This window comes from Thunnus albacares, chromosome 5, assembly GCF_914725855.1.
Source record: "Thunnus albacares chromosome 5, fThuAlb1.1, whole genome shotgun sequence".
Lineage (NCBI taxonomy): Eukaryota > Metazoa > Chordata > Actinopteri > Scombriformes > Scombridae > Thunnus > Thunnus albacares.
Window position 1 is genome coordinate 8,128,061 of NC_058110.1, and position 26,803 is coordinate 8,154,863.

The 26,803-nt window shown below is 39.2% G+C and overlaps 2 protein-coding genes across 7 annotated transcripts in view; one reads left to right on the forward strand and one right to left on the reverse strand.

Moving 5' to 3' along the window:
* Window positions 1-6,005, forward strand: part of LOC122981673 (LHFPL tetraspan subfamily member 4 protein-like) — a 39,071-nt gene extending 33,066 nt beyond the window's left edge. Inside the window, exon 4 of the mRNA XM_044350332.1 lies at window positions 53-6,005. Within this exon, the coding sequence (XP_044206267.1) occupies window positions 53-106 (54 nt within the window). The 3' untranslated portion in view covers window positions 107-6,005. The remainder of the gene's footprint in view (window positions 1-52) is intronic.
* Window positions 6,006-15,130: 9,125 nt separating this feature from the next.
* si:ch211-220i18.4 (SRSF protein kinase 3) lies at window positions 15,131-26,238 on the reverse strand. 6 transcript variants are annotated; one of them, XM_044350406.1, is made up of 13 exons: window positions 26,052-26,238; window positions 25,677-25,834; window positions 24,341-24,444; window positions 22,049-22,157; window positions 21,206-21,293; window positions 20,977-21,064; window positions 20,513-20,619; window positions 19,631-19,799; window positions 19,008-19,084; window positions 17,881-17,988; window positions 16,302-16,371; window positions 16,029-16,121; window positions 15,131-15,863 (listed from the first exon to the last, which is right to left on the reverse strand). In XM_044350406.1, exons 2-13 carry the CDS (start codon window positions 25,721-25,723, stop codon window positions 15,679-15,681), a joined length of 1,245 nt encoding a protein of 414 aa, XP_044206341.1. In that variant the 5' UTR covers window positions 25,724-25,834; window positions 26,052-26,238; the 3' UTR covers window positions 15,131-15,678. The 6 variants fall into 6 exon arrangements, with proteins under 6 accessions (XP_044206341.1, XP_044206336.1, XP_044206340.1 ...); XM_044350401.1 differs by having other exon boundaries at window positions 21,206-21,296; XM_044350405.1 differs by lacking the exon at window positions 26,052-26,238 and adding an exon at window positions 25,881-26,045 and having other exon boundaries at window positions 21,206-21,296; window positions 25,677-25,736.
* Between the last annotated feature and the right edge of the window lie 565 nt (window positions 26,239-26,803).

Consider the following 26,803-nt stretch of genomic DNA (forward strand, 5'->3'; position numbering starts at 1 on the left):
GAACATCACTGGATTTTATTACAATAATGAATCCTTTCGTTGTTTTGTTCAGATTGAGGTTCGGGACAGAAGAGAGCCAAGGTATGGAGTGCAGCGTCTTCACTGAGGACAACTTCTCTTCTCTTCTCTTCTCTTCTTTTCTCTTTTTTTCTTTTATCTTCTCTTCTCTTCTCCTCTCCTCTTCTCTCTTCTGTCGTCCATCTGTCTCTTTCCCTCTCCTCTCTTCTCTTCTCTCCAATGATCAGGATATCATCCAATCGCAATGCAGACACCAAGTGTACAGGATTCTGTAAGATGTAAAAAGAAAAACAACAAAACACACTGGGATAAACTATATTTTGAAAAAAAAAAATTATACAAGGTTGTACAGTGCATTTAACACTCGACTTTCTCAACAAATACCTTTATGATGAAAAAAAAAGATTGACTGTATTTAAAGTCTTGATTTCTGTGAGAAATTCAACCCTTACGATGAAGAACCATGATGTCCATCCATGATTTTTTGATGATTTATTTAAAATCTTGCTATTTGATGACTTTCAGTTTATGTGTTGTATACATTCATAGCTTGAGAAAGCAGCAGTTGTGTGCTTTCAAGATTATTGATACTCCTCGTGCAGTGACAGAGTCAAGACTGGCAATACAGCAGCAAGTACGTTATTGAACATTCAAAAAAATACTTCAACAGGGACTCGTATGGCTCTTCATCTAAGCACTTTCAAATGTGAGGAATTTAAAGGAGTACCCCATTGCAGCTTTACAGAACCTAACATCTCTGGGAGATTCTCTACTGTACATACTGAACAATGTAAATAACATTACTGCTGACAAAAACAGCCGACGACAAAACCTCATCTGATTCTAATGCATTTGAGTATAGTATTTCTACCCTTTGGTTTCAGTGTTCCTCGTGCCAGAAGAGCATCAGAGTATGTGCAAATCCATTGTGTTTATATGACTCCTCACTACTGATTTGGTGGGATTAGAAAGATGGGGGTAAAATGGATATCTCAGCTTGATATTCCACAGAAAAGCAGAGCACCATGAATCAAAGCGATTGTGTACGATCACACTTTTTTGACACACAAAAAAAAAACGCTTCCCCTGCATCAACAACCTCAAAATAAGCCCATTATTGTATGATTGTACCCCACAGTCTACTGTAAAAAAAATTACTGAACTGAATTGCAGCTATCAAAGTCAGATTTAGAAATTGTTTGGGTTTTTTTTTTCTTTTTGTCCAAGTTCACTCCTTTGTAATAACTCTCACAAACCCCTTCTCTAGTGTGCAGTTTACTCCAGTTTATAGTTCCAGCATACAGTGATCAGTTTACTCTACAGATGTCTTAAGACTGTGTGAATATGGCTGTATGAACTGGCCTTCTCTCAGAGGGAAGCCCCAAGTGCTGCATTGTCTTAAGGTGATGTCACTTATATGCCTCTTTGAATAAGCAATGCTGCTTGCAGTAGTCATAGGAATCATAAGTGCGACAAAATCACAGTGAATAAGCCAAAAAATGGAGACAACAGTCCTTAAAGAGTTCTAAATGTTGCCTCTGTAACATATTAGTCAGCAGAATATAATGTGACTTTGTGTCCTACCAGTAAATCCTTACAGCCATGCCAGATATAAGTGTTATGTCATTATGGGCAGGGCCGTAGCCAAGATTTTAGAAAGATTGAGGTCATGATCAAGTCCCCCCCTCCCCATAAAGTAAAGTGGTGAAATTTCAATATTTTGGGCCTCAGGCAAGAACATTTTCTTATTTTTATGTAAAAAGTCTCTCTTACTTTTTTCCTGTGAGATTTGCTCGTACAAGTGTTCTAAGTCAGATTCAGCGGGTTCTCTTTAACGCCCTAACGTGCAGTAAATTGCATGTTTCAGTGTTACGAATGCGTCCTGTTCATGAGGTGTGTGTTCATGAGATTGCATAATTATAAAGAGCCTCAAGTCCTGCTTTTGGAAATGAGCAGACAAAAAACAACACATTTAGGAGTGTCCGTAGTGGTGTTAGGAGGCCTGAAACAAATAGGAAATATTAATACAGCTGTTAACGACATTAGCGTCATCAGAGTAGTGCTGTACTGTGACAGAAATAAAGAGAGCAGGTGATGTTATCCTGTCTTCCCCTTGACAGTGACCTGCATAAAGACCCTGAAGTCGCTTTTGGTGTGAGAGAATTTTTCTTACAACTACTAAACTGTTAGAGTGGCCATGCTAAAACATAACAAAAAAAACAAACATTGCTGAACCTCAGTAAACTGGCAAGCCATGATGATGATGATGATACAGTGAACTGAGCAGAACATTTTCATGAAGTTTATTTTATTTATTTTTATTTTAGTTGATTTCTGTATTTGAACTCCAAATTCATCCACATTAAGCTGTTACAATTCCTAAGTTAAACAAGTGTTCTTCCCCTTTCCTCCGTACCACTACTGAATATTTTTTGTGTACAATATCCCAAATATGATAAAATTGGTGAATGCAACACGTTCTCTCAAACCACTCCTGCCTGCCATTTAAGAATGAATCTGTTCATGCAGCTGGTTCTTGCTAACCTGACGCACCAAATAGTTTGTTACACAGAACCATCTGAGAAGTTGTCCATAGAAACCATTTGGAAAAGGGCAGACACTTTCAAAAATTACTTGGCAGGTGATTGGATGAACCATCTTTCTATCACTGTTTTACCTTGGGAGGCAGCTGGATTCGTGATGCTGATTGGTCCGAACCACCAGTGGTTTGGACACGAGCGCATAGCTTGAAGCCTGACAAGATGGATTCTTGCGTGATCCTGTGATGTCGTGATCTCGTGAATCCAGCTGCCTTCAAGGTAAGTTTCTTGCATGAGGCCCTTCAATTCTAAAATTATTGGAATCAGCCTATAGAATATCCACTATGTTACAGTAAATTACGTAAATTACGGAGTGTAACTAAATTATTTATGTAGTGTTGTTATTGTGACATGCCACCAATACCACACAGATTATTGTTGCTCCAACAGCAGTGTACCTTGATGTAGCACTTCAGACAATTCCACTAGTGTCACTAGTTATTATTGTAACACCAATGACATGAATTATTGTTGACACGTTTATAACGGTGGTCATCGCTGCACCAGCAACATAAAATTCTTGTCATACGGGACATTTCAAAGATGATATCTAAGACGTGATTGGCTAGTCATACCCAATGGGTTGCTAGGACAACCAGTGTAGTAACCAGGGAGATACTATAGTTTGTGTTTCCCATTTTAATCACTTTAATTTGCTCTATAAATATCAAAATACTTGCAAGGGCATTCTTTACTTGGGTTAATGGCACTGTCAGTACGAGGCCTGTGACTCACCATTGTACCCATGAGCACAGTTATATGTTTGCATCAATGACACTGATTATCGTGATATCAGTGACATAGCTCTAAAGTGTGACATGTGACAAGCTGCAGTTGCCCAGTAAGACAGAGTCGTCTGCTTTAATCCTAAGCACCATGGGGCCCTTATCCCTCTCAGAGCAGCACTTCAGGCTGATACACTGTAACTGAAGTTCTAACGCACCAAACCTGGGATGAGTCACCACGGGAATGAAATTAGTTGTGTAATAACAGCACACGGTTAATTGTTTCATATGAGAAATGGGCATGCTTTGCCTATTCGGGGGGGAAGGCGCGATCATACTGTAAACCCTGAGAAGTAATTGAATCCATTTCACTGAGCAATTCAACCACACAAGGTGATCTGTGCTCTGTGAGACAGCTACAAGCCTCTGACATCTGCAGACAGCAGTTTATCTAACAGGCAACATCACAAGGAAATATTATACTGCATTATATTTAACCATGTTATATTTTGTTAGGGATGCACTATTAACATGTTTACTGTGGACAAGTCAAATGAATCTTAAAATTTAAATTTCCGACAGATATTGGCTAAGTTTATCGGTGCATCCTTTTCACTATATACAGTACATATAATGAGCAGATAGCTAGATGTGCAGTGTGTTTTATAGAATGGTAGCTAGCTAACTCTCAGGAAGCTGTGTACACAGTACTGTATTAAAGGCTCATTATGGAAATAATCTACAAACACAAGCAAATCTTGAAACTGAGGTGACATGCGAGCAAGATTTTTAGTCTATGCTCTTTTGTGTGGATGAATCCATTGTTGGTGACACATTTAGATTGAATATCTCTACTCTGGTTTTCCAAGCTGGGCCTTTAAGACAATATGAAATACAGCCCTTATGCTGAATCTAATGATGCTGTCCATGCAGGCTCTGCGCAGACCTTGTTTAAAAATGTGCCCTTGGCCTACATCTATCTCATCTACCATCTTAGGGTAGGAGTGCTGGGCCCTAATTCAAGAAAAGTTTCTTTAACCTTGAAGTAACTGCGCAAGTATTAGAATACGATATAAATAATTGAAACGGTATCTACAGACCTCATCCATTTGGTATTGCAAGAAATATGTTTTTGTTTTTGATATGTACATGATCATTTGAGAAAATAGTACACATGCTGAGACGTCAGCATGGTAATTTTTTATACCTAAAGTTTGCATAAAGCGGGCAGTAATGTCTCTGGTACAGTATATATTGTGATTTAGACATCTCCTATAGTGTGCAACTCTCATTTGGGAATACTTTTATGGGCCCAGGACATGTTTTACAACAAATCTACAAAGGGTGTCAAAGAAAATAACAAAGAAAAGCCCAGAGGCCTGAGTGGTCACGTCAGGCTTCCAAGCATCATTACCTGTGTGATGATTGGTCTGGTCTCCTTTGCGGGCACCCTGATCCTGAGGACTTGATGATGAACTGAAAAATACCATAACAAGGAACTGACAATACCTTAACCCTGATGAGCACATATTTGTACCACTCCAGGTGCCTCTAAGAACTCTTGATTTAATTCAGATGTGGTGCAGAACCAGCAAAACAAGTAGTGACACTGTAGTTTTTTGTACTAAAGACTACATACTCTGACTGAGCTCTGAAGCTAGATGGGTTTTACTGCAGATTTGAGGTCAATTCAGTTTCAAGGTGAACAATTGAAGCTAAAAATTTACAATGAATACTGAAGAATATTTTCCCCCCTGAATTATTTAATTTGATTTGGGGAAACATTTTGATATTTTGAACAAAAAAAAAAACAAAACAAAAAAAAAAACAACACTTGATTTTCTTATTTTCAGTTTGTGATGGGACTCCAAAGCTGAATTCACCTCAATCTTGAAATGCAGAATCATAGTAAGACATGAAGAAGAATCAAACGCTAATAAAAAAGGACACAGAGTCGATTAAAGTCATTTCCAATCTCTAGCAGCAAACACATGTTTGTTGACTATGTAAATGTCATTGAGTTATCAATGATTTCATCATTGTTTTTATCATGCAATATCATGTATAAAGACATAATGTTGGGGGTGGGATGGGGTCAGGGCAAAGATGAATAATGTCCAGTGACTTATGTTATGATAATAGTTGACTTTCTGTTAACTCCTGAAATGCAGATGTTGCCAAAATACCATCAACTATCATGTGTTGACATGAAAAAAAAAAAAGAAATAATCTGTTTTTGTTTTGTAACAAAAGAATGATATACTGATATTTGTCAAGTACTTCTGATGAGATCTTTGTTTTATGTGTTGCTACAGAATTTTTCCTTTCTGTTACAGTTTACTTTCTATGTATTTTGGTATGATGTATGATGATTGTTGTTCTGTCACATCAGACTTAACATCTCAGATTCAATTTTGACTCACTAATGGATGACTGCTTGTTGAAATCTCAACACCCAAAAATGTATAAAAGTCTATTTATAAAGTTGCTTGATAGTGGACAAGTGGACAGAGTCTGAAAGAGGCTTGTTGCTTTTCATGGATTATGATGACATACTGATTTTGGTTTGAAAATTATAATGTCTAATTAATTCCTATTTGTGAATAGTATTCCAACTCACCATGATGACAAATTTCTGTTATTGAAACACATTTTGAGAAGGTCGAATAAAGATATTTTACATTCAAAAAAACATGTGTCTGGCTGTATCAATGAATGAGTTCATCATTTCATTACAGTTTTCAAGCAAAGCAGTAAAACACTGTTCTGGTACATACAGATTTATACAGTACCACATACTGTATATCCTCATGTTCTACCAATAAAGAGTCCTGGTGCCTGTATCCATCGTTACGCACAAAAGTATGGTTGAAACAGAACTATTTATGTAATTAACAGCCAAGCCAGAGCATCCAGGCCTGCTGTAGCATTGAGGGTGAGTCACACAACCAAAAATATCACACAGGGCCACTGCACACAGATGCGCACTAAGAGGGTGGCATCGCCTGAGACTGCCTGTGACTGCCTGTGACTGCCTGTGACTTGGGAATCTGCAGCTAGTGACAGTAAGTTACTGTAATTCATCAGTGGGTTCAACCTTTGTGTGGTCTGCTGTTAGCAACTACCACACTGGTTACCCAACAGTCTTATTTATTCAATTCTGTGTTTTATCCATGTGGAACTGCAAAGCAGGATGAGACTTTAGGAAGGCCTACCACAAGGCTGGCTCCACGACTATACAAAGTTATACTTTTAGAAACCCTAAATGGTTTCACTGCTATTCAGGCTTGGAACAGAAATTTAAGTTGATTCGTCACCAGGGATCCAAAGGTACCATGATTTATGTCTGATTGGCCCACCATGGTACATTACATGAATCATTTTACTACTTCTAGGCCTACTGTTTTTGCAAAATAATCTTAAAAACCAACCATCTAACTTATGATACATACCTTCATCTAACCTTTATTACATTTTTTCCTGGTTTTGCACCCAAAATAACCAAACATGATTGTTTCCAAGAGCAGATTAATTTGTTCAGCTTACATAATAAAACAGGACTAAGAGTCTACAACTCTTTGTGGCTGTACTTAGGCACAGCATTGTTTTGAGCTAAATGCTAACATCATCATGCTAACATGCCACAATGACAATGCTAACATGCTGATGTTAGGCATAATTTTGTCTGTCTTAGTTTAGTGTTAGCATGTTAACATTTGCTATTTGGCACTAACCACAAAGTACATTTAAAGCTACTGTGAATGTTATTTGTGTTCATCATAAACCAAATTCACTAACAAAGACCACGCCATTTGAACAGTATAAAAAGTAGTTTTATTTGGATTGTCGAGAGGGTTTAGGATTGGATTAAGATAGTGTATGGTGGGCAGCATGGGGGTCGAGGAGAGGGACGAAGGGGGTCGATGGCATGGGGATGACCGGGAACCAAATGGAATCACAAAGAGGCTGGAGCGTCTAGGAACCTGGGGGTCGAGACTCAGGGTGGGGGACATGTCTTGATGAGCTTTCTGCTCCGCCATCCCCCTGTGGTTCCTAAAATAGGACAAGAAGAATTACTTATGTAAGTAGTAAGTAAGTAAGTATCAACCCTAAAAAGCATGTCTTTGATGGTGGGAGGAAACCAGAGTACCCGGCGGAAACCCACGCGAACACAGGGAGAACATGCAAACTCCACACAGAAAGGACCTGGGATGGCCAGTGTTCGAACCCAGGACCTTCTTGCTGTGAGGCATAAGTGCTAACCACTGTGAGCCACTGTGACGCCCATTGAGGGGGGAGAGGAGAGAAATGGGGTTTGGGGGGGAGGGCTATGAGAACTGAGACAAACAGGAGAGAAAGGGGTTAGACACGCCTATATAGGTATGCACGGATGATTGAATTAGTGAGGCGCAGGTGATTGAATTTAGTGAGAGAGAGGGGCGTGGTCTTATTCCTGAACCTTTGTTATAATAATAACTCCATGTATTGAGCAAATGAAAAGTTTGAGTTGATGATCAACAAAGTAATTACAATAAATCCTGGGTCTGTACCAAATTTCATGGCAAACCATTCAATAGTTGCTAAGATATTTCAACAATATCAACATCCTGGTGGAGCTAGATGAATGTCTGTACAATAGGCTATCTCATAGAAATCCATTCAAGTTGCGATATTTCAGTGTGGACCAAAGTGGTGGACCGACCGACCAACATTGTCATCCCTAAAGCCATGCCGCAAGCATGGCCAGTTAAAATAAACTGTATGAGAAAGACTCCAAACACCACAAAGAAATAACAGACTCTATAACCTAATTTCCTTTTTTTCTCCTTAATTTTATTGTTAGAAATACATTTAACCAAACAGAATACTTCATAGGCAGGGCTCCCCACTCTGTAACTTTAAACCTTGCAAATGACAGGGTAGGGTATTGGGTCATGTTGCTCCCAAAGAGGATCATCTGAATCCTTCACAAAAGCCAAATTATACAACACAAACTTATTTTTCAACAGGCTGCCATTTAATTTTCATTTTAACTTGACATTAAGTGTAAGGCAATCCTGGATTGAGTTAGTATTGAATAAAAATGTCATGTTGATTCAACCAGAACATTAAACAACTGCCCTAGCTTCTCTAAAACCTGTCTTATGATTGCTCGATTGATACATTATTTCAACATGGAGCATTCAGAGTTCTTGGTGAAATTATATCACAGCTGAAAACACTGTGGCACCTTTAAAAATATGTGTTCCCGTGTGTTACAATAAGTACCCAGTTAGTTATCTCAGAGGAACTGGTGCAAAGACAGGTAGACAATGACGTTTGCAGAAGTAGGTGCTGATCTACAATAGCAGATACGTGTTTAGAGAAGGTGTGAAATGAGGCTAATAGAAAAGATTTTGACCTATGGCCTCATCATAACACTGTGTGTGTGCCTGTGTGGTCCTTTTCTGCTGCCCTCAGAAGCAGAGAACTTCTTGACCTACCACACTCTTATAGTCCAGAGGCAAAACCTATTTGAGCCAACCTACCACAGTCAGCCTCTCTCACTGGGAATCTGACTGATTTTGAACTACCACACTGTGAGACAGTCGGCCATTTATCAAGATATTTCACTTTTAACTCCACTCTGTTAATAAGCAGCAGAATCTTCATCCAGGATGTGGATGAAAGATGCAAATTACAGGATGTCTATCAGGTGAATATTGTGCATCTAAGTTGTCATGTGATCTGTCATGCATGTATTTTACACAGAACAGCAAAAAGTTGATTCATTAAACTTACAGTATATGCTAAGACAACGTTGTTAAAATCTAGCTGTTACACTATGAGTGTATTATGCATACAATGTATTATGCATCCTGAGGCATGAGACATGTGTAGGTCTCTCATGTTTGAACAAGAATAATATGATGTAAGCTGTATGGTGTGAAATTAATTTATTCAATAATCTGAATTCATGAAGACAAGAGAACAGATCAACTGTGTTCTTTATAAAACAGAAAAACATTGATACACCTGTCAAATCTTTGTTGAATTAAATTTTATCTTATGGACCAAAGTGTTAAACTGTCTTGTCTTCATGCACACTCTAATTCAGACATTTCATAATGTCCTATCCTATTTCCAGGCACTGACTCATAAAATTTAACTCCACTGTGAGACTTGACTCAGCTGGTACAGCTGACTGACCGTAGCAGGAATAAAAGGGACCAGGTCTTTGTATCCCAGTTTGGGACTGCCTCATCCTCTGCAAGGGACTCAGCTCAATGCATCACATAGAAAAGTTTAGGGAGGCTGCTGTGTGCTGCTCTCTATCTCAGGTGAGGAAGTTAAGCAAAACAACATTTGCCAAACCAACTAGTTAGTCCTCATCCTCGAGGCCTTCTTTCTTGTGAAACTGAAACGTACTGTATGACAATGCTTCTGACAAAGCATGAATCTTATCCTGTCCAAGTAAGCCCACACCCACTATAACTACAGTTGATAAGAGTTTAAGTAACTTACAAACTTATTTTATGCTTTATCAGAAACTGTATGTTTTGGTTTTATAATGGCAAATGGTGAATAGATCACATTTATATAGCACTTTTTATCAAAGTGCTTTACAGTTTACCTCACACACACTGATGGCAGTGAGCTACCATGTAAGGTGCTGGCCCAAACGACTTGAAAGAACTTGGGGTTTAACGTCTTGCTCAAGGACGTTTCCGCATGTGGACAGGGAGAGCCAGAGATTGAACCATCAACCCTGCCATTATTGGACAATGTTCTACTTGCTGAGCAGAACCGAGCCAGGGACATTGCAATAATAGTGTAACAGAGAGGGTTTCAAGGATGAGAACTAACTGGTTTGGCAAATGTACTTTCAAATAACTTCCCCAAAAGTGCAGCACACAGCCACTTTCCCAACCTTTCCCACACAGCATAAGGGATGTCTTGCACTTGAGGCTATGGTCCTTGGTGTTGATTTACTTATGAAAAAAATGCTTGTAAAGATATGTCTTAGTATAAAAATGCAGGTACTGTATTTTGTTGCTTGCTCTAAAGGACCAAAATGGTGCATCCACCTATTTCCACCCATCTACTGTACGTATCCTGTGCAGGGCCAAAAGCTTATTATGTCCAATGGCGATTCTATTAAAATAATTGCTTTTCTTCAATATTTTAGCAAGGCAACTAGGATATGGTTAAGGGAAGATTGTGGTTATGGCAAATAAATTGTGGTTAAGGTATGGTGAGGGTCAGGTACTAAAACACTTGGTTAAGGTTAGGGAAAGGCAGGCAGTTAATAAAAAGGCAGGTTTGTGATGGGAAGCAAACTCTGCTGTCCTACATGAAAGTCAGACTCACTACTCCCCCAGTCACCACCACTTTCTGCCTCACTACATATGGGCCACACTACGTCCTGCATTGGTCCTGAATGTTGGCATTGGGTGTGAGCTGCAGTATTGTTGAATGTAATTCCTAGGCCAAACAGCCATATTTACACCTACAGGCAGTTTTTCTACATTTCACCTGATCTGCATGGGAGAAAACACAGGAGCTTCTTACTGTGTGGCGACACTGCAGACCGCTGAGCCACCGAACACCCGGAAAGTGTTCCTGTGTGACTACATGGTTTGTGGAGATGAGGCAGAGGCAGCGGTTTCTAGCTGGAGCCCCTCGGCCACCACAAGTTCCTTCCAGTCCCTTGATGTCCAGTTTGTTTTTTCTTTTGTCAGAGCGCAGCGTGTCGACCAGTTACTGGCTGGAGGCTCTGCGGAAGGAAGGAAGAGAGGGACCACAAACTGTCCTGTGGTTAGTCACACATCCAGCAAAATCTGCCTGAGTGTGTGTGTGTGTGTGAATGTGTGTGTGACACAGACATAAGACCCAACAGTTTTCCTCTATTGGTCTGTATTTTCTGACATTACACCATCAACACATGCATTGAGTCACACCTGGGAACTTTCTGACTTGGCCCTCAAATATTTGAGGCATTTTTCCAGATGTCAGACTACATGTACAATTTATATAAAGCTAAAAATATGGGACATACGTTCTTGGCAGTGCAGCACTCATGTTAATATTGTGGTCATGCTTTGTGTACTGCAGCATATGTAAACAGTTAAAAGCACAAAATGTCAAACCATGATACTCTCATCATTTCCCTTCTGAATATCAAATGCCTCTGACTTCCCAGGTGGGAAAGGTACTGACACTGTGCTGCAAAATCCTTGTATCTCCAAAGGTTAAGTTACTCGGAATAAGAGAAAAAAACAGATTTTGAAGTTTGCAGTGTTTTTCATGCATTTTTGTTGTTCGAGAATGCAGTTTTGTGATCATTTGGCTTGAACCGATTTCCCTCACACAAGGGACAATGTCAGCACAAAGAGTTCTATTCTGACAATGTCAGCAGTCATAAAAATAGATTTAGCTTTAATAGTCAGCATCTGTGCACATCAGGAGGTGGTGAGTTGATAGAGAGAGGGGAGAGGGGGAATGTGTATGTTAAAGAGAAAGAAATCACGGTGCTAGATAGTAAACAGGCAGACAAAAAGAAACAACAGATAAAGACGCAAATGTAGTTTTTTTTTTTTTTTTTTTTTTTTTTAAAAAGGACAGAAATCTGAAAGAATCCATCACTGAACCAATCGACCGTCCTGTTAGGGCACCATTGTTTCACCCACACAGCCTTAAACAGCCAGCAAGGGCCAAAGGTAATATTTAGGGATGCATGGGTACACAGCCAAACTCCAAACACACCTCATTCTGAAACAAAAGTTGGACACTGGGAGGAAACCAGGAAATTAAACATGTGGATATACTTTTTTTTCTCTCTCACTCTCTCTCTCTCTCTCTCTCTCTCTCTCTCTCTCTCTGCTCAGTAGAGATGTGAGACTATAAATATTAGCCAGCGTCTACTGGGTCATAACAAGGACTTGACTGGATTTTACTGAACAGTCACATAAGATTAGACCAAATCTCTTGATAGAGAGTCAGAATTAATTTTTAGGGGATACAATAACTTGATATCTTCTTTGAGAAAAGAAGCTTTGACAGTATCAAATAGTAAATATTTCTTTCTTCAACTAAATTTTTTTCACAATGTTACATCCAATAAGTAACGTTCATGGATGCTCCCTATCGCTGGTGTTTGCTTTGAGCTTGTCCCTCATTCTTCTGTTGAGCAACGGATGCACAGAAGCCTCCGTATACCACATAAAAGGTAAGGGCTAGTTCTGTTTCTCTGTAGATTTATCATTCAAAATCATGTGCGTCACATTTGTACGCCCTATCCCAGGTTGCGACTGCTACATTTCCGGCCAAGAATCATAAATCAACACTTGGTACCCAACCAGCTGACCACGGACTCTGTCCTCTATACCCTGACCTTGCATTAAGCCCCGTGGGGCTCTTCACAGCAGATCAGTATGTTCCTATTGATCCCACTCTCAAGGTGACAGACGTACTCCATGAGGATAGCTCCCACAGCCTGCAGGAATAGGAGGAGAATTCACTGTAGACGCTAGATTTAGGCATTATTGTGCTAACCTCTTGCAGCGGGGCTTTAGATGTTCTGCCATAAGAACAGATGTTTATAGCCTCTGAAACGTTTTGATGTAACCTGTAAAAGGCATACATTTCACCCAGAGGGCTAAAGCCTGTAGGTTAAACTGTAAAGGAAAGGAAAACGTAAAAATCTGGACACAAGAGATAGATATGTCATTGTGGTTCTCATTTCTTTCACAGGTATCTGTTCATATAACGACAAGTACTACAGACCAGGAGACTCTTTCTGGAGAGGCTGTGACAAGTGCTCCTGTCATGAGTTTGGTTTCTACTGCTTTACGTGAGTTCATCATTCACTTCAGGTCATATTAATTGATTTCAATTATATAAAGTCTCGCTTATGGGCATTCTGTCATTGTGGCTGGTTCTTATAGTCTCACTATTTCTGCTCTTTTCTCTTTGTCTCCCCTTTCTTCTCTTCATTCCTTTCAGGCCAGTGAAGCCCACCTCATGGCCCAAGAAGTGTCGTCGCGTCAAGACAGAATGTGGATATACAGTTGTTTATAAAGAAAACCCACTGGTGGAGTGCCGAGCCTACAGCTGGATAGGATGAAAAACTGGGAGACAGGATGTTATTATTAAACAGTTTTACAGTAAATATGTAGTGTATAATCTACATACTGTAGTATATACTGTGTATATAGTTGTCAAATATGGGTTCTAGACAGAATAACCTTGATGATACTATTGTGATTAATATTAATGAGGACAAGTCAAATCATTATTTGATGCTTACAGTCTTGCTAGAAACAAGGAGAATGAAGGAGGGGTATTATCTTTGTCTAAAAGTCAAATTGTCATAATTTGTACATTTTAACGAAACTGTCACAATCGGTGTGATATGTTGAAATGTTTTCTAAGTGGGATTTTTATTATTACTATTTTTTTGTATAATTCAAAGTTTGGTTATATACAGTAACATGTAACATTACTCCTCTTTCTAAACAGTGGTCTGTTGATTAACAGTGTTCATGGTCTTCAACATGAGTTTAATCTGATACTGATCATTTTATCTGATGTGGAAGTTACATCCTAAAAGCTTTGTGACAGAAGAGGATAAACATATTGAACAGTTATAGGTTATGTTTGAGAACATGTACAGAATATTTCAAATACAGTACTGCATGGTGTATGAATGAAACTGTATTTATAGTAAAAAAGCTGATGTCATCCATAGTCTGAACTCTGATGTATGACTGTTTACACTGCCTGTGTATGCTATGGCTAAAAGGACAAAAGGACAATAAAAGTAGGACTGTATGAATATGTCTTTCTTTAATGAAATTTAGCCATGAAACTAACCAAGGCAAAAACTCAAATATCAAAATCATCCCAATTATGTGTGCAGGCAAGCTTTTTGATTTGATCAATTAAGTTTTAGGCTACTTGTGGGCAGCAGAACCTGCCATAAACACATTAGCAAGAATATGCCAATTTACACATCCAGCACACATAGAGAAACATTAGTATTTGGAGTCGTGTTTCTGGACACCTGATTAATGAAAGTCCAATTACAAATAAAATATTTGGAGCTTTACCTTTAGCACGCTCCACTGTGTTCAGCAGTTAGTCACTTGTATGTTGTCTGGTGTTTTGTGGTGGTTAGGTAGTGTACAGTGGGTTTTTCACTGAAAACAGCTGCCTGGTACTGCTGGAAATATGGTTCATGAGAGTGGGGTTAGCAGGCAAGAAAACCAAAAGTTCAATACAGCTGAGAGAAACTGCTGAGTTGGGGGATATTTCTCTGTGGGATGCCACCCCTTTCATGTTATACATAGTCAGTTGATCCATACATATCATAATATTTGTTTAAATACAAATATTTGAAAAAAAGTGCAAGAATGTTTACTATGTTGATTATATAGTATAATAGCTAACCTGTGGGAGCTGCCTCTAATCTAGACATTTAATTTTAATACAGGCTTTAAAAAATAAAGAATAGAATATAAGAAAAGGGGTGTTTAGTGGTCAGTGGTTTATATGCGTACCATGTAACAGCAATGTCTTCAGTTTGATTCCAGCTGGGGACCTTTGCTGCATGTCTGTATCTCTACTTTCACTATCAAATAAAGATTAAAAAATCTTAAAAACAAATAAAAACAAAAATAATTTTGGACTAAACTTAAAAATTTGACTTGACTTACTTTTTCACTACAATTAATCAGTTTTATTCTTTAAAGCTGTTCATTAAATGGTACAAAACATAAGTTAAAAGAAAAGCATTCAGTGTGGAAGTTCATTTCATGTATACATTTTGTATTCTCTCATTCCATTGCACATTCGATCTTAGTGTAAAAAAGCTGCACTCAGAGTTAGCATCATATTGACAACTTCACACTGGCTAGCAGTGACAGGCCTGTGAGTGTAATAGACAATACACAATCATATTCTCTTCAAAAGAGCTGCTACAGTACAAATAAGGCTCAAAGGTTGGGCAGTCTAGCAACCTTGCTAACCTAGGAAAGATCTACAGGTGAGGAAACACCTTTGCAGCATAAAGTGCAAAAAGGGGCAACAGCGGAGAGAAGACTGTTCTCTATCTGGTGTTGAATAAGAACAACATGACACATTCCAAAAAATCTTACAAAACAGAGTGAGTGAGATATACAAACTGTTGTCTAAATAGCTCTTCTGGATTCTTTTAGTATAAAATTTCAAAGATTCCCTGTGGATTTTTAGCATCCCACAGATTTTGTGGTTGGCAAGTTCAGAAATTGGCCACGTCAGCCATGTCTGTTTGGACTGCAGATGGGGATGAGGCCTATAGGGCCTTTAGGAATTTCTCAGGAGGTCAGCCAAGGGTGGCAGAGGCATTGTGCAGCAGTGGCCCTCCTCTCCGGATAATAATCCAACATGCAAAGAAGGAAGTCTGAGAATCCGGAGGCCTCCTCCAACAGGAAGTGGTATTTCTCCACCAGAACGTCATAGAGACTCCAGAACCTCAGCAGTCCAACATGTCGCAGATCACCTGGATGATGACATATTACACATGGGCACTCATGAGTATCAATTATAAAATCATAAATTTAGAAATAATTGAATCCTTAACTGCTAAAAGAAAATGTATATGAGTCTCTAAATTATGAGCAACTGCACTAGCAAACAAAGTGCAAAAACCAAGTTGCACTCTTACCTCTGTGATTGAAGTATTCTGCAGAGTATTTACCAGACAAAGCAACAGCTGGTGGGATTTTACCAAGCAGCTCCATGATCTGGGCTATATGGTCTGACAGGGATGGAGGGAACACATGTAGGCATGAGACACACAAAATTACAGCATACATTAGCAAACACTGCATCAACATTTACAATAGGGGCTCAATGAAGTCACAGTGTAATCTCATTTAATCCTGTGTGAGTACTTGTCACGCCCATATCAGTGTCAGCACACTGTATTGAACAGTACCTTCCTCCAGGGAGAGGGACCCGCTGGCTTTGGGTTCAAACAAGGAGTCTCCAGTGACCAACTCAAAGGCCTGAGTGAATGCAAGAGAAAATTACAGAGTGAGATGTGTGGCCAAGTTAGTGTCTATAGAGAAGACCAATCCTACCACACTGAGCAGTGACTCAACTTTTTGTTTTTTAATTGTGGCACAAACTGCTACAAACTGTTTATCTCAACAGCTACTGGATGGATTGCCATGACATTTCATACAGTCATGGTCCCCAGAGGATGAAGCCTACTGCTTTGGTGATCCCCTGACTTTTCCTGTAGTGCCACTATGAGGTTGACATTTGAGCAAAATTTCTCCCTTCAGAAACTATAATAACTTTGGTGATGCTTTAAATTTTCATCTAGCATCATCATCAAGTCAACATTTTAATTTTTCCAATACTTTGGTTATGACTAAAAACCTGCAAAACTAATGACATTCCCATCAGCCTCAGCTGTTTGTTTTTAGTGCGAATTTGTGAATGTTAGCTCGCTAACATGCCAAACTAAGATGGTGAACATTCAAATCATTATACCTGCTAAACATCAGCATGTTGGCATTCATTTGGAGCATTTTAGAAGATAGCATTTAGCTCAATGCACAGCTGCGTCCAAACAGTCTCTCAGAGCCACTATCACGGCTATAGACCCGTTGGCCACATTCAGGGCGACATTATCCTTGCGTGAAAAAACGTCATTCATCTGAATGGGGTGCATTAACACAGTGGGGGTGCAAATGCAGAGAGCTTCAGCAAAACAACACAGGGTCATCTAGCAAAAAAGTTGAACCTGGCTCAACTTTTGCTGCAACGCAACATGACATCATGCTGCAAGGTGCTGCACTGGCCAATCATACACATGCAAGCACATATTCCTGGTGGATTACTTTGTAATGTGAAAGCTATGTCTCTGCTGTTTAGAGTTGTATTATCCTGTCTGTGAGTATTAAAAACCGCTGTGGGGTGTTTTGGCGTCTGATAAGCCACATTAAACACATTATTATTCCAACTGGACTTCTTGGATTGTATTTCATTGTCTCACTGGTACTTAAACAACACGGCCCCACCAAGGCGGCTCTCTACACTGTTTTAATGCAGGGCTGATTTTAGTATGAATCCCGCTTAGTCATTAATTTTTCCTTTGTGGTAGACAGCTACATGGGTAAAGCATAGAATTCGTATTGAATTGACATTTCTAATATTGCCCTCATGTCAGATTTTAGAGACCTAGTAGGGACCCAGTGGCCTCAGGCAGCCCTTTAACAGATCTGGCAAAACTCTGCCTGTTCAACAGTCAGTACAAGCTCTTGCTATGCAACCAAACTTTGTTCAAACTCCTGGAACTTTATTTTAAATTCTAGCAGAGATCCCAAAGTTTCCAAGGATATAAAATGTGTCAGGCTGAATTTTGGGGAGAAGAGTTTATAAAATGATTTAGAGGACATCTGTAATATTTCCATCTGATAAAATGGGGTCAGTATAAAAAAGATGGAGTTTTGGATTTTAATATTTAACTCAGTGTCAGCATCTTATTGGTTTGGTTTGTCTCTCACCATACAGGCGACGCTCCAGATGTCAGCAGGCGGGCCGTACTCAGATCCCAGTAAAACCTCTAGAGAGCGATACTGGCGGGTCTGGATCTCTTCACAGAAATGCTTGTACTGCTCAAAGAAAGAAACAAAGCAGAACAGATAGAAAGGTTTAATTCAGGTCTTTGTTATGTGCAACAAATGAGGGTTTCTACATAACTGAGAGTAAATTGTTAAAAAGAGGACTAAAGTGTAAAAAAAGTTAATCCTGAAAATACATATAACTTCATTTAAAGGTGCAATGTGTAGTTTCGTCAAGTTTAGTCAAGTTTCTCAGCCACTATAGGTTCTCCTACATGTTTTGGGGGGGGGGGGTGTATTTGTGATTCAGATGGTTGCAATCTGCAACCTCACCTCATGCTAGATGCCACTAAATCCTACATACTTACTTACTTACTTATTTTTTTTGATACCCGAAAGCAAGGTTTGTAATCAAGTATTTCCCCATAAACACTGTTAATTACTATTTATAAATAGTTTAACACTCATAAACTCAGCTAATGTGCTTCACCAGGACTGTGTGATTATGGCTTTATTAGGTGTAACTGAAGGTGCTACAACGTAAGAAAACAATCCCACAACTGACATCACATTTGGATTCAAATGTTGTTAAATCCTGATTGGTCCACAGAGATGCTTGACATCATCTCCACACACATCATAGCAGTGAACTAATGGACAAAAAAGATATTCAGTGCCTTAAAGCCCCTGGCTATTCCCTCAATTAGCTTATTACTATGGGCAATGGTTCAACATTAGCACAATGAGGTTTGAACAATTTAAGATATTTTACATGAGAGATTTCTGTATTTGTGTTTTTATTCCTGCCTTTTCTCACTGGTTTTGAGTGGGTGGGGCTCAGTTGAGAAAAGGTGATGTCACATACTTCCATACACCAATCCGAATACATTGAATGAAAAAAGTTGTCAGGGGCTTTAAGATTATATGAAACCAAAACTCTTGTATAGTCCCTCCTGCAGGTCTAGAATTGCAAGATTTTACAAACAACTTCATAACTATAGGCTAATGTAATATATCGAAGTGAGAGCTCTATTAATGACTGTATGTAAAAGCACAGAGCAACTACTGACCACCCAGCAGGAGCTGCCCAGGTCAGCGATCTTCACTGTATTTTCCTTTAATCTGCAGGGGTTCATCTGCTCCTTTTCTAAAAGAAACAACAATGAATAACATTTATTAGAACATCTAACCCATACCAAGGAAAAACAATAACATCAACACTATCCAAACATTAAATGTAAATTGTGCCATTACAGTATATTTATGTACATGAGTTTGCTAGAAATTATGTTGGAAGCTTTTATGAGAAATTGAGACACTGGACAGTTAGGTAGTCCATATCTGATCATTTGGAAATGATACAATGTGTTTGATTACATATAAAATGATTATAAATAGATTTTTTATTCTTATTCCTTTCTTATCTTTTTTCATGGTATAACATGTTCTGATTATTGATCGTGCTGCTTTTTAATGGCAATAATATCAAATATATCAATACAGGCCCAAATTGTGTGGTACTAGGCAGAGTTTTTACATTAAACGCTTAACGCTTTGGCACAGAAGTATATCTGCTCTGTACACACATTTGATGAATCCTATATGGATGCAGCTCAGCTGTAAACTGTGCAGCCCTGAGACTTCACTCTTAAACAATCTTCAGCATCTGTTGCAATAAAAAAACCAACTGTGCCTGTGGACTTGGCTTCCTTCCCAGTCAGTACAGAGACAGAGGAGGAGTTGCTTCCCCCTGCTGGTACTTTTTGGCACTGCTCCTCCAGACACAGCAGGATGTTCTCTGGCTTGATGTCTGTGTGGATGATTTTACACTGAGTGTGAAGGTAGTCCAGACCCTGCAGAACCTACAGAAAACAAAAAACAGTTATGCTGATGTTTTCTTACATACAACTAGTACTAAACCATTCCTTGACCTGTGTGACTTTATCTATGAAAACTGTTAGCTCAAAGTAATGAGGATGCCAGGGCTTAACACTAATATTTCAGAGCAAACAAACAAAAAAATGTGCACAACTATGTGAAACCACATATGTACCAGCTATTTCTGATTTTCAGTTGTGTGAACCCATAATGTTTTTACAACATTAAAAAATCCATCAATTATTGCCCATTAAAATAGTAGTTTGACATTTTGTAAAATATTTATTTGCTTATTTGCTTTTTTGCTGTAAGTTGAATAAGAAGATCGATACCACTCTCCGACCTGTCCACTATTCTAGTGCCAGCAGGTGATTAGCTTAGCTTAGCATAAAGACTGCAAGCAGGGAAAACATAAAACAAACAGTGTACAGAAAACAAACCCACCTACAGCACCTATAAAGCTCCCTAACTAACATGTTATATCTCTTTTGTTTAACTGTAGACAAACAGAAATGAAAAAACAAGTCGGATGGTCAGGTTTTTCTTCAGGGGAGTTTTTTTGTGGCTAAATTTCATCAGCCTTTTAAAATATTACCCTGAATCTGCAAACAATCAGCAACCAAAGAGTTCCTAATTTCCTGCAGCTGACAGTGTTCAATAAAATACAGTTTTTATCTCTTAAACTCATATTCCTTACTTGAGTAAGTATTTGTTTGACCCATGGCTGCGGCAGTCCTGGATTTCCAAAACATAGCTGCCAGCTCCTCAGGTCAGGCCCCAGCAGCTCCAGCACCAGGCACATGTCTAATCAGCAGGCATTAAGGTCAAGCTATTGGCTAGCAGTATTCACAATATGATCCAATGCAATACAGTGGGCCATAATGCTATCAGCATATTATCTGTCACTACATCTCTGAAAACACTGTTTTGTTCAAGTTTGCAGAGTTAAATTATTTATGAGGTATGTACATTTTATCATACTTCGATATTGACTGTCTAACCATTTGGTATCTGGTACCATCCACGGTAATGGTAACTATTTGGTACCATCTGGTAGCTCTTTTATACACAAGCACACACCTCCACACATGATAACTCTTTAGTCCTCGGTGTCAGGTTCAGAATGCGAGGCCAAGAAATGACAGTCTGTAAAAAGGATACGGACCCCGTTGACCCCGGCCAGCTTGAACTCATCTAGCAGCTGAACAATCCTTTGACTGGCGGGATGACGGCTCGAAGGACCACTGGCCTGATGAAAGAGAGAAGAGGAGGTGGAGGAGTGAGAGTCTGTTCTAAACTGCAAATAAATATGTAAAAACCAAAGAAATGACATTTGACAGTAAGAGTAAGACATGATCGGGAGGAGAAACAGAAGTCACGGGTGACTAACACATCGTAGGAGAGCCAGTTCATCCTGTCCTGCCTCGGTGAAGCCTGCTCCGCTCTTCAGCACCTTCACAGCAACGCGCCGACCCAGCCTGCTGACACAGATGACATATCACACACCACATCAGACCAGTACACGCTATACAGAGAACAGAATAGTTTAATCTCTACTGAAGCCATGAAAACTGAGATTTGGTGTCATTAAAATGGGTGTTTTGATATTCAAATATATTTATTTTATCATTATATGATAATGAGACAATTATAATCATGAAACACAAAGTTCAATGTCTCAGTGTTAAACGAATGAAGAAACTTTGTAAGGGACTGAACAATAATGGGGAGAAGGGCAGTTATAATGTATTTTTGTTTGTTTTTTGTTTGTTGAAGGGAAGGTTCCTCATCTAAAACTTACATTTTAGCCTTCCCTCAAGGGATTAATTTTATTTTTCCCATCACAGTCACTAGCAAATAGGACCATTATGTCAGTTTTGGGAAATACATATATCTCTTCCAGTAGTTGTTTCCTTCTTCTCTTTAGTCTGCATCATAATAGGAAGGAAAAAAATGTAACATATAAAGTTGGCCCATTCTTTGATTTTTATCTAATATCTCTTAAATTAAAAAATAGAGTGTAGCTGGAATATTTAAGTTTTTTTGTTTGTTTGCTGTGAACTGGGGAGTTACTGTTGCAATTTTGTGCCTTTACTGTGCACAGTGGTGGTTATTGAGACCCACAGAAAATATTCATAATGCCGGAGAGGCTCTAGCTTTTTGAAAAGTGAAATGTAAGATTCACCCCCCTTCCCATTTCAATAATTTTCAGAAATTCCCTATTTAAGCCTACCTGAGGTCCAGACAGAGCCACACAGTGGAGAAATAGCCCCAGCCAAGCTTAGAAACCACCTTGTATCTTCTGTTGAATGTGTCACCTATTTGAACAGGGTGGTACCCACCTGAGGAGATACAAATGAATATATAGATTCAAATCTATTATTAACTGTTTGCATGACATTTTAATTTAAGTATCTGTTGCAGGGTTGCTCTCTTGATCTTATAGCCATATAATGACTGAAATGTAAAATCCTCCAATCATACAGTATACATTTTTCATCTGGTGTTAAAGAGCTAACAGAAAGAGGACTAAAGTGTGGCACTAAAGCTATTTCTGGCATTACAACTTCCTCTGAGCTATAACATGTCTGCAGTGAGTAAGACATTCAAATCTGCCAGTGGGACACTGAAAAATGATGATGCATAAGCCTGTATCAGTTCTCTTTCAGCCAGAATGACACACAGGTCCTGGACATTGTCAGAGATCTTGACATTGAATCTCTATTTCTGTTAAAAGTGAAAATGATATAAGCCGGTATATGATTTATTGCTGTGTCAGGTATCTGTGGTACCACTACCCAGCAGCTTATCTGCTTTTAAGAGGTACACGCAGAGACCTGCACAGCTAGCAGGTAAGGAAGGGAGAACATTGACCAAGGTCAGGATGGCAAGTTGCCAAGAAGATACTGCAAGTTAAAGTTCATGTGAAGATGAAGTGGTGATGAAAGGAGAGACTGTAGTGACGAGGGTTGAGAAAAGCAGCTCTTTGCATTTACAGGTCACAAGCTAGAAATATTCAGATATTCATTCATCTGTTTTGTAGTTGTATCTATTGCCAAAACAAGTTCACGTGTTGCCTAATGAGGGCACTTCAGACTAAAGGATGTAACCTATATATATAGTTACTGTGCCATCAGAAAAGAGTTCGGAATACAGTATGTGGATGATCAAAAATGAAGAGCAAGAATCACACAACAAACTTTTTTGTTTGTGTCATCCATGAGATGTAGTTGAAGCAAAGTGATATTTCCCTTTTAAAACAGTTTCATTTTTAATTATTTTAGAGTACAGGTAGAGTAAAAAGTATCCAAAAAAACCTCTAGTGTGTGTTAATCATCTCATTACTCCTCAGATTTATCTTGCAACCTCTTAGAAATCCACAGCACTGCCTTGTTATTCCATATTAAATATTATCTAATCAATCCAGAAAACTTTTTGAGCCAAAGTTGATATTAGCTTATTGGTATTGGTGTATAAATCAGTTGATGAGCGACAAGAAATTGGACAACAGAAATACAGAAGACATGTCTGACATAGTTTAGAAAAGGTGTCTCCATTACATGGTTTGTCCACCAGAGAGCACTGACATGTCTATTTTTGAACTGAATAGATATCTTGTTCACAATTCTTTAATATACAACTTTAAGGGATCTGCATGTTTGTTTTTGTTGTGTCTGTAAAAAATACAATCACCTGATATATAGATTTTGGACTTTTTAGTCATGCTAGCAGTGTGCCCTGCTGACAAAAACAGTATAGACCAGCATCATGCTGAAGAAGAAATGACAACTAGAACCAATGCATAGTATGAATTAGAAAATGTTAGCATGCTAACACACTAAACTAAGATGGTGAATATGGTCAACATTATACCTGCTAAACATCAGCATGATAGTGTTGTCATTATTGGCATGTTAGCATGATGCTCTTAGCATTTAGCACAAAACACCACTGTACCTGTCAATATAACCTCACGGAGACAGCAGAGACTTTTAAGTCTTATTAAACTACTTAGTTTTGGTTCCTTGACTGAATTTTGACAATCATTTTCAATAGAACTGTAGAGCAACTTGTGATAAGTGGAGTAACTGAAGACAAGCACATAATTATGTCAAATGTTTGTTTGTAAGGTGGTTTTTTGTTTCACATATCCATGTTTTCATGTCCCCATACAAACATGAGGCACGTCTTGTTTTGAGTAGTATACTGGAGCTACAACTTTAGAGGGAAGGAAAAGAAAAAGTTGGCCAGGAGAAATTGCAGAATTTAACAGCAACATGTTCTCATACTGTGTTTGAAGACTGTAGAGATTTTAAGCTTCATTCACAATGAATGGCCACCATTGCAGCCTGAGCCATATTACAACAGGATAGTCTGCATTGTTGGTGAAAGAATCATTTAGCACGCACCAAGTGAGTGCTGCTCTGAGGGGATGGAGAGGCTGACTATAAAAGTGTAGAAACAGTGACAACAGTTAATGAGCACATGTGCAGATGATGGCGTGAGTTAAGAGACTCTGCTGTACCGTAACAGTATTCTCTGGGGTCCTCAGAGTCCTGGCTGTCCTTGGGATCCAGCTGTTCATGGCATCCTAGGGCCTGAAAACTATTAGACGACCCAGCTTTACTCCTGTAACACACATAAACACACACGCACACACACACACACACACACACACAGTTGTGTTTCCATCACTTCAGAGGACATTACTCTACTACACTACACAACCACTACTTGCCTAACCCTAAACGCTACCCTTAACATAACCCTAAACTAACCTCAACTTCAAACCAAGTCTTTACCCTAAAATTAATGATTTATATTAAGGGAACTTGCTTTTTGTCCCCATAAGAAAGGTGAGTCCCCACAACATGATTGTGTATGTCCCCACAACGTGAGGAATACCTGGACCACACACATACACACACGCAAACACAGATGTACAGGTGTGTGAATCAGTGAATGCATTATTCTGTGGGGACACAACAACAGCATGTAGTCTCCTGCGTTGCTGCCTGTGCATCCTCTTCATATGTGAATGTGTCAGTGTTGAGTTGCTGGGGGCAGCCAGGACAGTTGAACTACTTTTAGAGTTTCTCACAGACTCAACCTGCCATGGAAACTTGTCCCACTGCCTGGCTGAGAGCGGGCAAGCAGCATCGGAAGTTACACTATTTCTGACTCAGCTGTAAATCATTTTGCATTTCGTTCACGCAACCTGATAACCATGTATCCCAGCTGCTGTAGATATCTACCGTATGGCCAATGGCTAGAAGAGTCTTATGTCATGTCATATCTGAAAATACTGAACACAAATCTGATTTCTATGACATACACTAGAATTTGTATTATTCTTAGATGTACAGTACATACAGTACTAGAGAGTGTATTTTTGAAAATTTTGTAAACATTAATTTTAGCAGTTATTTTCTTTTTTCCTGCAACATTTGCAACATGAAGACCTGGGAGGACTTGGCACTGTGATAACCCATCTGAAACTCTAAACTACCATTTAAGTCAACTCCATGATGCTTAAAGTAATGCTGGCATGCTTTATTTGTACACTGCTCTGCTAAACTTAACTGCCTCATACTGCATTGCAGCGGCCATGGGAAAAAAAGGTTTATGAGCCAGGCTACATATTAATGAAATCAATAAAAGAATGCAAGGAAATGCAGTGTAAAAAATGACTTCCAGTTTCTAGTAAAAATGTTCATGCAGAAAAGAAAATTACCAAATTTTCACACATCTTATGTGTGTTCAGGATTTAAACAATCTCTCTGCAGTTACATTTTCAAGTGTTGAAAGTTGAACAATACGACTTTTGTACTATGTCATGAATAAAAAGTTTCTATACTCACATGTGATGCTGTTGATCAGCTGTAGCTGAGTGGGGACTCCTCTGCATAGTGCGGTTTAGCCTGCAGAGACAGCAGCCAGCGGAACAATCAAAGAGCCGGTATCTTGAAGTAAAAAGATGGATATCTGTAGCCTGCAGAGGTCAAATATCTGGCATAAACTGAGGAGAGAAGTAGATACAGTAGCAATAGTAAGTGAAACTGCACCTTTAATGTTGCACCACTTGAGTACAGTTGAGCAGTTGAGAGATTGGGGGATATGGAGGGGGGTCTGCTGGATCTGTCAGGAGACTGGGAACAGCAGCAGCAAGAGTCAGCAGGGTCTAAACATGGAAATCCCCAACAGCCTCCTACTGCAACTCACTGTGAAGCCTTTACCTGCTTCCCTGTGTGATTTATATTCTTCTTTCACTCCTGCTCTGATGCTCCGTCTCTCTCTCTCTCTTCCTCAATTTCCTTGTCCTCTACTGTGGGAAAGCCATGACAGAGAGAGCAAAGAGCTTAAAAGATGAAAAGAGTGTCGCGTGAGGCCAAACAGACTGTGGGAAGAGAGGGAGTGACAGCTGCTGATTTTTTTTCGCGCTGTCTCGCAGGCAGTTTGACCCACGGGCCACAGGGATCACAGATTTCTAAACCTGGCTTGAGAATGGGATCCCCGTTCTCCAACACGATATAAAGTATCACAATAAAGTCATGGGAACGAAGGTCAAATGAGGAAGGCTCTGTTGTTTTGCCAACACTGGGCATCCCCTTCTGAGCTGTGATATTTTACCCAGTAGCTATTGATGTTTGAAGGGGTAGATCACAGGTGTGAATGCATTTCAACTGTAATCTGAAGCACTTTAAAACTCAAAAAGAAATTTCGGGATCTTTTGAGGAAAACAGCATTTTGTGTTAAACACGCGGTGTAATCTTTCTAAATATACACTAGATGTTTCAGCCTTCTCAACTGTATGTGTGAGCGTGAGTGTGTATGTCACGCGTGTTCAGAAAACTTTCCACATCCCAAAGACTGATTCTCTGCTTTCTGTTGCCATCACCAAGCTGTTAACACTCCACCACGGAGCCAAAGGGCTGCTGGGTAACAAAGCACAGAATACAAAGAGAAAAACTGAGAAAAATATGATCAG